At 33.9% G+C, this 12,377-nt stretch overlaps 1 protein-coding gene across 1 annotated transcript in view; it reads right to left on the bottom strand.

Annotated features, from left to right (window-relative positions):
• Positions 1-4,149: 4,149 nt before the first annotated feature.
• LOC139140838 (sorting nexin-33-like) overlaps positions 4,150-12,377 on the bottom strand; it is a 33,951-nt gene continuing 25,723 nt past the window's right edge. The window contains exons 11-14 of the mRNA XM_070710287.1: positions 12,135-12,212; positions 11,224-11,390; positions 10,418-10,532; positions 4,150-8,982 (exon numbers count right to left, since the gene is read on the bottom strand). Of these exons, the coding sequence (XP_070566388.1) occupies positions 8,843-8,982; positions 10,418-10,532; positions 11,224-11,390; positions 12,135-12,212 (500 nt within the window). The 3' untranslated portion in view covers positions 4,150-8,842. The remainder of the gene's footprint in view (positions 8,983-10,417; positions 10,533-11,223; positions 11,391-12,134; positions 12,213-12,377) is intronic.

Raw genomic sequence — 12,377 nt, 5'->3', positions numbered from 1 at the left:
CTTCATACGTGAATTTTTTACCGGGCAAACGACAAAATGCAATTGTATATTGTATATTGTTGTTTTGGTTGACCTTGGAGGGCGCTCTTCACACCAGGCCGCCCGTCCAAACATACCTGTCATTGTCAGTGATTTGTTCTGAAATTGGTCATTTCATTGAATGACGCTGGCATAATTGTTTGGAAAGTGTGAATAATGGTATGTGACGGACCAGAGGGTATGCTAAATCAGCGAATAATTTACATATTTAACAGGATACCAGAAGGAGGCGACGGATGTTGATATTGGACTTGAACATGCTCACATGTGTACTAGTGAGTCAGGGCTGTCATTTAGTTCAATAGTCTTTATCATAGAATGGTATGTGACATAAGCATAAGTAGCAAGTTTCATTAACTTTTGTGATAAATTACAGGATATGGTAATTAGTGGCTGATGAGTTTCATTCTTAAATGTCGTCGCATAGTGCAGAAAGATGTCTGTAAGATTAATATGCTAATATGTTTTGAGAATAAAAATAGTCTGATCTGAAAAACACATCATTGATGATAAAAGTTGATTACAGAATGTTTGGAGAAATTTCTCCTTTGGTTTGATCATAGACCCTCGAGAAAAACGAGGGTCTGTGGTTTGATACAGTGTAGATGCTATTAGGTTTGGGAGTGTTGCCCTACTATTCATTATATAAATTTTCCTGGAAATGTTTTTGTAGAAGAGGGGTGCAGTATGGATTTGTTTGTGTATGAGCGATACCTAAAAGTGATAGTGGAGTAGAAAGTGCGCCCTCATGTGTGCAGTTGCAGAAGTTATGGTCAGTTTCTCTCAATCTTTGGCTGAATCAGATATGCATTGATTGTAACTTTTATCTTATCAAAAACCACAGAGTTTCGTATATTCCAGATAGTGTATTTAACATAAGAAGTAATACAATATATTATTTCTGAGATTGAATCATCAATGTCTGCTCCAGTTATTGCCATTTTTTTCAAGTCAGTGTCTTCATGTAGTCCATGCTCTTTTGTTAAGAACAATTTGCATTTATCCCATAGTTCGTTTGCATATCTGCAATCAAAAATTGCATGTTCAATGGTCTCTTCGTCCCCACAGATGTGGCATTTCCCATCACTAACTTTGAAAATTTTTGCCAAACTTTCTATGACTAAACCTCTACGATAGATCTTCCAGTTTAGGTCATCTACAACATTGTTGACAATGTTGTCTGTATTTAAAAGCTGGAGCAAGGACTTTTTATAGTTATCCCAGTTAATATTCGAAGTTTCCGTCCAGTCACACTCCATACATATACATGGTACTTACAGCGCCCTCAAACAGCGGATATGATCAAACTATCGTTTTACTAACATATTTACACTCCACACAGCGGTGGCGCTATCACTAGCCTCTTTCACCACAGGACTGAGGTGACAAAGGCAAGAAAAATCCAGCATTCAGTACTCAGCAGTCCTTTCCTTCACTGGTTCAGATTATACCATCAACATTGTGAGCTGTTGGCTCTGCTAAATGTCTCACAGCACCATCAAATGTCTGTCACTTCAATATCTGCACGTTTTATCAAAATTGGTGAACCAATTTCAGAATTGTATCACTAATTACAATATTCAATTTAGCATTTAATTGGCATGGTGCTCCAAATATTATCATTTCTTGCATATTACAATTTATATGGCAAGTTTCATCATATTTAGTGCAGTAAATCTTGGTATATAACACTATGGTCATCATGCGTCCCATAGACAACCATGTAACAGAAAAATTAAAACTTTGATAACTTCATTAATATGCATACCAGGCCCACCAAAATCTAATCAGTTCTTGCCATTTGATATCTGAAGCTATGTACAAAATTTGGTGGAGATCTGAACAGCCGTTCTTGAGATATCGTGCACACGCACACACACATTGCTAAACCATAAGCCCACATGTGTTACACATATGAGCTAACCAGATAGGAACTGAAAATGCTCACGTGTTTCATTATATATTGCAGTTACGTGTAAATTTGAACCTTTGCCACATGTTTGCAACTCCATTGAAAGTATTATGATCAACATAATGAACAATATTCACTGCCGATTAATTCTAAAAGGTCATGAAGTATACAAATATGTAATTAGCTGAAATAAAAATATTAAAGTTCTTTGACTGCTGTCATTGTATCACCATTTTATATAGCAAGTGTAATTACCGTTGGCCCAGTCCTTCAAGCCATATATGCCGAGCTGTGAAAGCTCATTAGATATGCAAATTATAAATTAGCTGACATGAACATGTGAAATGACTTTCGATATTGTTTTAACCAGGTATAATCATCAATGTACATAGCATGTTTTGCCAACTTTGATCAAGTAAATCCCAGTATATATCCCTAATAAGCAAAGTTCATTAAATATGTAAATTAGGAATTGACTTAAGTAAAAATGCTTAATGATTGTCAATAATGTTGTATCATGGTATCTGCAATATATGTAGCAAGTTTTGTCAACTTTGGTCCAGTCAATTCAGATATATATCTCTAATTAGGAAAGTTCATTAAATATGCAAATTAGGAATTGGCTGAAGAGAAAATGCTTAATGACTTTCAATAATATTGTATTATAGTGTCTTTAATGTACATAGCAAGTTTCATCAATTTTGATCAAGTCAATTCAGATAATTATCCCTAATTGTGAAAATTCATTTAATATGCAAATTAGGAATTGGCTGAAGTAAAAATGTCTTTTGACTTTAATAATGTTATATCACAGTATCTTTTATGTATATCCCCAATTGGGAAAGTTCATTAAATATGCAAATTTGGAATTGGCTGAAGTAAAAATGCTTAAAGACTTTCAAAAATGTTGTATCATAGTAGCTCCAAATACATGTAGCAAGTTTCATCAACATCGGTCCAGTCAATCCAAATATATATCCCTAATTAGCAAAGTTCATTAAATATGCAAATTAGGAATTGGCTAAAGTTAGAACGCTGAATGACTTTCAATAATGTTAAATAACTGTATCTTTAATATACATACCAAGTTTGGTCAATTTTGATCGAGTCAAATCAGACATATATCCCTAATTAGGAAAGTTCATTAAATATGCAAATTAGCAACTATCTTTCATGTCACCCCTTAATGGTTCCCACTGCTGATATATCTTGGTGTGATCAACATTTGTAGCAAATCTCATCAAATTGTGTGCAGTCGTTTTTAATGTATATCCGTTTTTTCTAAAATCATTAATTATGCAAATGAGCAAAAAGTGTGCAAGCCACACCCACCAAAAACTAATCAGTTCTTGCCATTTGTTAACTGAATATATGTACCAGATTTGATTCTGATCTGATCAGCCGTTTTTGAGATATCGGACCAACAGACAGACAGACAGACAGACAGACAGACAGACAGACAGACATCGCTGCGACTTATGCTAACGTGTGTTAACACGTGAGCAAATAAAATGAAACAAATTTGTTGTGATACAGTACAGCCAGCAAAGTGCAGTATAGCAATTGCAATTGCAGAGAGGAGAGGAGTGACCATGTCATAAATGGTTTTCAGACGCACAGAGGAACAAGTGTGACCACAGGGGGCTCGTACTTGTTTATTTGTGTCTGTGTTTGTTTGTGTGTAAGTGTTTGTGTTTGTTTATTTGTTATTTTTAATAAAATAACAGTGAAAAGCTATTTTGTTAATATTTGTCAATAAAGAGCAGTTTATTTGTTTGTTTGTTTGTTTATTGATACGTATTTCCGATGGTTAGGGTTAGGGTTAGGCTTAAGTTAGGGTTAGGCTTAGGCTTAGGCTTAAGTTAGGGTTAGGGTTAGGGTTAGACTTATTCCTCTGTCTCAATATATAGAGGGAGTGAATAAGTCTAACCCTAACCCTAACCCTAACCCAATTCCAGTGCAGTTGGGTACGTATCTAAGTACACAATTATGACAAAAGCAATAAATTTTCATTAACAATATCAATAATTACAAATTTATCAATAACAATCTTTAACATTTTTGTTATGACTGATAATGTCTTTTGCTCCAGTGTGATGGATGGGTGTTTTTAATATCATTGCTTTTCTTTATCCGGCAAACAACACATATGCATCCAACTCTTACATCACATCTATTCTTTGTGGTACATGAACAAGTTATTTCACTGTTCTGTTTCAAATTTATTACAACAACAAAAAGAGCAAAAAAACCTAAAACAATTTTCCTTACATTACCCATACATACTCAGAAAATATGTTTGATTCATAAAGTGACTGCATTTGAAGTATACAAGGACAGAAAAATATTGCTGGTACATAAAAATTTCTCTTATGTCCAGGTGATGAACAGCTAGTGCTTACCAAATTCTTCATTTGGCAAAGCATCTGCCTAAGTAAACTATTTCATAAAATTGATTTGATTACCCTTATTTCAAAGGGTGAGGGTTTTGAGCCTAGTGAATGGAAATATGAATGAGAGTGTCCTTGCACTCACCAAGGATTCTCTCGGTATTTGTACAATATGGTTGGTATTAACAGATCATTCCAAAGAACAAAATAGTTAAAACACAGAAAGGAAGAAGAACACAGACTTACAAATGCAAAGAGAAGACTTCTACGATACATTTGCTAATGAAAGTAGACAAGAAAAGCAAAGATGACACAAGCAGTGAGGTGGTTGGTTTCACCTTTCTGTCATCATGACATTACTTCAACCCAGTTATTTCCATGGTCCAATGTTCCATGGTTCTATGTCTAAATGTTCAATGGTTTTATGTTTACATGCCCATAGTTCTATGTTTACACGTTCTGTGGTTCTATGTTCACGTATTTACATCTCCCATAGTTCTGTTTACATGTTCCATGGTTTTATGTTTACATGGATTTGTGTTCCATGGTTCTGTGTTTACATATTCCATGGTACTATGTTTTCATGTTTCCATGGTTCTATGTTTACATGTTCAGTGGTTCTATGTTTACATATTCCTTTGTTCTATGTTTACATGTTCAATGGTTCTATGTTTACATGTTACATTGTTCTCTGTTTAAATGTTCTGTTCTATGTTTACATGTTTATATGTTCCATGGTTCCATGTTTTACAAGATACAGATGAATTTTCACATGGGGGGGGATAGGGGTACTGACTGATAATCATATTTGAAGTTGTAACAATTAAATCAAAGCATGAAATAACATTTTAAAGTAAAGATTGTTGAAAATATACATTGTTTTAAAAAAAGTAAAGCATGCTTTATAGTAATTACAGCTAGTATGGCTTTCTTATTTGAATATAGTATGTACACAATACAGAGCTAACATATTTGGGATACATCAGTGTCGTTAAATCAGTGAAGGAACATCATAGAAACCTGTCCATTTGTTTGTACATTTTCTGAAACCTTTACAAAATCTGGATCACTTTTAGTACTGGCATACACCCTACACAGCTTCTTACCCAGCGAGGAATACCACTAAAAATGCAATGTAGAAAATATGTAGACCAATATATACTAGTAAATGAAATCACTTTTATTTGCAAATGACATTGTAAAAGATTTGGAGACATCCTACCTAACTGATTATGTTTGTTACTTTTTCATGGACATGAAATATCTTGCACTTTGTAGAGTTCTTGAAATTGACCAATATTATGAAATCAAAGTGAATACATGTAAAGAGCAGTGACCCATCCAATCAAACAGATACACACACACACACCCGTTGTCCCACACCCACACAACACACAGAGAATTCTACATACATATCTTCTAAAATTCAAAATATATAACTTCATCAGACTGGAGGATAGATAAAAAAGATAGAACACTGTCAAGCTTAAATACATCTGTACCGAGTTACAAAGCGATGAAATAATCAACAAATATCGCCGACTTCATCAATTTAATTCAGTTCAACACAACCAAGACGGCTTTTATCGAAAACATCATTTCTGCAACCAGTTTCTGCTTGACAATTTGAAAATAATTTTATGCTTTTGAAAAATATTGATTCAGATATCTCAAAGGGCCACGACTTGTGAAGTGACATTTTTGACAGTCAAACAATTCATGGCAAATATTTACAGGAATAAAGTTTTATTTTGACGAGAAAATTTAAAATTTCTCAAAAACTGTTCAGGGTATCACCCTTCCTGGGATTTGTTATCATTTCTGACCTTTTAAATCAAAGTGACCACCTTATGGTGATATTGAATTAACGGTGAAAAGACTCGTGTGGTGCTATTTCCACAATGACATAAAAACAGTTTTTCTGCTTGGAAAATATTTGACCGTCAAAACCTTTTTGAGTTAATGATATTTTTTCATCTCTGTATAAGACGAATGAGCAATATATTTGAAAGTTCCTCCTTAGCACAGATCTCAATCGATTTTTTTGAAGCACTAAAGATATACAAATAAAATATGTAAGGATGAACACAGATCTTTAATTCTCTGAATCACAGAATGTTTGATGTAATAAAGTTAGTAACAATGAGTCGCAGTACACAGTGGTCTCACAAAGCTGTCTGTGATTGGTTCACTTCGTAAACAATGCTCAATTTTGGACCAATGAATATTCTCCACTCATAATGAGTCATTATGTATTGATTTGCATATTTGAATAAAGGAAAACATTTATTCAGGAAGTCAACTGGTAGTAGATGCCATTTCTTTATATTTTAAGACGGCCAAATCGGTGATTTCGTAAGTCCATATCTTTCAATGTTCATTATACTATGGACATCAGCTACAAGTGGGTGTCAAAGTTAACAGAAGACAGTGTACATGATAGCAGGGCAGACGAGCAGTACAATGTCAAAGGTCGTCTAATAGAAACTTACGCTTGGTTTGTAGTAATAGTGCTTTTGCAATGAGTCCATGGACAAGTGGATTTGGAAATGATTTGCTCTACCCTGCACTTATTTGCGGAAAAAACTAACCAGCGATCAAATTGGACACAACTTTGCAGGACCACTACATATCAGACACGGCTTATCAATAGAAAAGCAATTTCATTATAACTTTTGATGCACTGCATCGTACTCATTTTTCAATAAACATTTACAAAAACTCTCATCTTATTAGCAGAGATTTCATTCACATTTGTTGAATGAAAAATTTAGATCTGAAGACAAAATTAATCCATTCTTATTAGAGTCACAAAGCAATTGCCAACCCTATCCCAAACCTTTCACTAGCTCTTTTTACATACTCTTACATTTTCCTGTAATGAAAAATAATGTTAAATGATAAAGTTATTTTAATTTACATCTTATATGAAAATATCTATCTTGCTGCAGTGCTCTAAATCAAATAATTGAACTGTAATGTAATATCTGATAAAATGATGGATTTTACCAAGAGGTAAACATTGTCAACATTTGTGGACCTTACGAATAATTATAAGAGTTATCATCCTGGGCCTACTGGTATATACCTTTCATCACTTTGGTTTGTCAAGTATTTTTTTCATTAAAAAATAGTTTGCTCTAGCTTGTCCCAGATAGTGAAGTTGTAAAATGATTTAATCATAGACAGTAGCATGTTGTGGGAGATTGTGTGACATTTGGATGGTAATTAGATTTGTTCATCATTGGGTATGCAAACCCAACATAATTTATTCCAGACTAGTTCGTTCAAAGAAAATACCGCAGCTTCTCATCCCGTTTCTCGACTGTCTATGATTTAATCAACCAATTATGGTACGCTTTCTGCCAAAGATTGCTGGAAAAATACGTTGTCAATTCTCTTTGAAATGTCGTCGATGTTATAACACCTTATGGACATCACATATTATGATTTTATGGGGGAAAAAGGTACACATTGTTTCTTTTGGAAAGAAAGAAATTAACTCATCTTTTGAATTCCATTTGCTGTTAACATTGAAAGGAACATACAATATTTGAGATACAATTTGAGCGGTCAAGAATAAACCAGTGAAATTTCTAAAATTAGGATCAACCTAATCGGTAATTCAGTTACGTGTAATGTTATATTGCTAAATTGTGCTGAAAAGTAAATAAGTATTTCTCAAAATATTGCAAAGTTCAATGAAAGAAGAGAACAAAACCGTTCCATCACTGCCAACTCACTGTACAGTATAAACACAGCAATACATAGCTACCTAGTAGTGTTTTTCTGGAAAATAAACCCTCCTCTATAAAAAAAGTGTAATGATTTATGTAAAGTACATGAGCCAATTAATGCCACATTCGATTGAATATTACAAATATACCAAAAATTTCCCCAGCCAATCAGAACATATGTTACAACAAAGTATATCTGTCAGATAAGTGTTATCTGAATGTGAGCCAATCAGAGCTTGGGATAGCATACAAAAGACAAGCTTAAATTTCCATCATTTGGCATGGTGCCAAATGAAATCCGACCCCTTTTCAATTTATATGTTCAATGTCCTGGTCACAGTAAAGTCTGACCAAAATAAAACGAAAGAAACATGCAAAACGGAAAAATTTATACCAAAATATCAGCACATTTAGTTCAGATATATCTACATAACACTTCTTGTTTTTAGGACTCACCTATATCATATTTGAACTTCCGTGAAATACGTAAGTTCTGTATTAAGTAAATTGCAAGTTACAAATTATATTTTTTGAGCACTCACCGAAATGTGACAACAGTAAACTGAAAACTATTCCAAGTAAATTGGCAGAACTCAAATAAAGAAGAATTCAAATAAATATGGCAAAAGAAAACATCGCGTCTGTTACAGTTAATGGACACATTGTCACAAGAAACACAAATGCTGATTGGCTACCTGAAAAGTCATACAGTCTACATTTGATTGCTGATTGGCTATCTTCAAAGGAATAGAAAAAAAAATTCTCTAAAACTCATCATACATTGCTAAAGTACGTTCCAATTTGTCTGTGATTTTCTTATAAAAGTTGATTTGTTCTTGTAGAAATCCCTGCATCATTTCCTTGAAGTCCTTAACTCTCTGTTCTTGAAACTGATTCTGCTCCGCTGTAAAATGAAAGAACAGAAAATAGTTGGTTTGTAAGCAACAAAATGTACAAAGGAATAGAAATCCACTGAGAACTCATTTAGTAGAAGATTTCTGTGCTGTGCATATCATGAGATGGTGTTGCTACTGTGAACAACAGTGCAATGTCTTGCGACGTGTGCTAAACAATTATATTTTCAGAATTAAAAAAAATGTGCAAGTTTTTTTTTTTTTCTGCTAAACTCTACAGAAACCACGCTCAAATGCAAACTTATGTTTGTTATAGTGCATGTCAAAATTTCATGAGATCTCATAATGAGACGAAAAAAGTCTCTTCTATCATAATAATCCCACTACGGCTGAGCCAATAAGTGCACGCAGGTATGTAATTTCAATAAAATGACAGTTCACTGTTCATAGTAGATGCGTATTTGATAAAGGTATATTTAAGAAACTCCTTTTCATCACAGGTGTTGATGGCTGTGCTGAATACACATGCGGCAGTTTGCTGAGCATAGGACATCAGTCATGATGCCTGCCAGCACGCACAATGGATGCCATCAAACCATGTATTTATGTTTCATCCCAAACAAAAATATATTGATGGGTTCCAACTTATTTCAAATTCTGAATTTACCTTAGTAACGATATAATTTCATCCATTGCAAATTGATAAAATCCCAAAAAATGAAAGCTGTGGCTGTGATATGCGATGGTGCAATCAGAATGCATTGTGGGATTGCAATGGCGGTAACTATGCTGTCAAGATTTTATTCTTATCATACTTCCTACTAGTGTGCAGTGTGCAGGGATTCATATCTATCAGTAGGCCGCTTGCAGCCACGTCCCCTTTGGCAGCCCATTGCGAGAGTTACCAATAGTCTGTACTACCAGCATTGATATTTCTGATAAAGATGACATATAAACCTATACCTAAAACAACAAGTGCAATCTGACAAGTAGTTTCCTGAGTTCTAGATGTTTTACCATATCACATTTTTCAAGCTCAGTTGCATATTTTCAGAGATGTGCAGTTTCATAACAACAATGGTAGCCCTAACTCCATGACACATACCTCCACAATAAATATCCAACCAAATGATACATAGAGTACATTTTGAGTTTTTGCAAATTGGATAAGACAGCCAAACATTCCTCCCTAAATACATACAGACATACATACATACACACACACACACACACATATATATACATACATACATACATACATACATACATACATACATACATACATACATACATACATACATACATACATACATACATACATACATACATACATACATACATACATACATACATGCATACACACATGCATACATACATGTTCAGACAGACACACAAACAGACAGATAAGCTCCCTTTGTAAAAGACATGACAAAGTAGAAGCTGAAAGGCTGTGTGGGGGTTTTGACCAGAGATCAAACTACTCACCTAACAGAGAATAGGATATTGTGTCAGCTCTTTGACTAACACTAGCTGCATCACTGCCATCCATTTTGCCTTCGTCCACTAGTTTCTGACACTCTTTAACCTTGCTGAGGGCTCCCTGATGAACAAAACAGTAAAAACTTTGTGAAATGACGATGTGGAGGGACAATAGTGGAATCATACATCCATTCATTCATCTATCCATCCATTAATTCATCTATCCATCCATTCATTCAACTCATCCATCTTTTGATCCATCTATCTATTCATCCATTTATCTATCAATTCATTTATCCATTCATCAAATCATCTATCCATCTATTCATTTAATTATCTATCCATCTATTCATTTCTCATCCATTCATCAAGCCATCCTTTAATCCATACATCTATCCATCTATCCACCCATTCATCTATTCATCCACTTACCCATCAATCCATTCATGTTTAGCTATCTATCTATCCATCTATCCATTTATTCATTTATCCATCCATTAATCCATCCAACTATTCATCTATCCATCCATTCATCTATTTATCTATTCAACTACCCATCCATCTATTCATCTATTTATCTATCTATCAATCCATTCATTCATCTATTCATCTCTCTACCTTTCATCCGTCCATCCATCAATCCATTTATCTATCTATCTATTCACCTACCCATTCATTCCTCTACTCATCTGTCCATTCATTCATCTATCCATCCATTCCTCTACCTATTTATCTATCTATATATCTATCTATTAATTCATCCATCTATCCATCCATTCATCTAAAGTAACAGAAATGAAACTAGTGCCTACCTTGTGGATTTGCAGCATTTCAGGGAAAGTAGAGAGCAATCCTTCATACTCATGGAGTTTACAGTACATGGGAATTAAGTCGTATTTCGGTTGCTCTGAGTATATTGACCCTATCTCTTCATAGGTTGTGCCGGTGTGGTGTATGGCTCTTGTCAGTGGATTTGAAGCTGAAAAACAACAACAACAAAAATTATTGTACATGGAATTTTTTAACATGAGTTCAGATAGATAGAGTGTTTTGAAATACAATTTTTACAGTGAAATTTTCAATGCACATGTGCTGGCCTACTTAAGTAACTGATGACATTTTGACCAAGTGCATATTATTAATGTAACAAAATTATCTTTTAAACTTGTGACATATTGTAAATAATTTTTCACAGCCATTGTGAACTAGTCTAGCCCCATTTATATTTGTAGGGGTGATAAATTAAACATGAATTTCACATTTTTTGATATACTAAAATACTCAAGAACTCTCTCAACTCTTTTGCAAAACAAATTTAGCGGTGAAATCTTGCAAGTTTTTACATTGAAATCTTTCTGGATCCATAATATTTGGCCTACTTATCATAATGCAGTCATACAATCTAAAATTTGCATAATTTTGGATGTAAAATTTGCATAATTTTGGATGTAAAAGTGCATGCTTTTTGATTGTAAACTTGATTCATTTTGATATTTCTTCCAAAAAATAGATGAGAAAGTCATGTTTGGTCATAATGAATCTGAAAATAATTTGTCAAATCAGGTGTAATTTAAAAATCTATGGTTTTGATGAAAATTCACATACCATTGCCCTGATTGAATACCCTCAACACAATTACAATATGACCCACACAACAGGGATGGAGCAAGGATTACAGATCTATACATCGCAGAGATGGTTGGTTCGAAATGAAAGAACTTACCAACACTAGCATCAATCTCAAATGATGTTGCTATCGCATTAAATCCACCTCCTAGTTTGTTGAACTCCTTCCTAAACGCTGAAAAATAAAAAAAAAAACAAGAAAATATATCATCCAATGAAGTACAACAGGATCAATTTTAAGGAAATAAATCCCCGATCTTTATTCTTGATTCAATAAGAAAATGGTTGAAAGTTTCATTCAGGAAAGTTTGAGCAAAAGTTGAAGTCTTTCACTTTCAAC

The sequence above is a fragment of the Ptychodera flava genome, chromosome 9 (assembly GCF_041260155.1).
Source record: "Ptychodera flava strain L36383 chromosome 9, AS_Pfla_20210202, whole genome shotgun sequence".
Classification (NCBI taxonomy): Eukaryota; Metazoa; Hemichordata; class Enteropneusta; family Ptychoderidae; genus Ptychodera; species Ptychodera flava.
The sequence above is the reverse complement of the archived record's forward strand: the minus strand, read 5'-3'. Positions and strand labels throughout refer to the sequence as shown.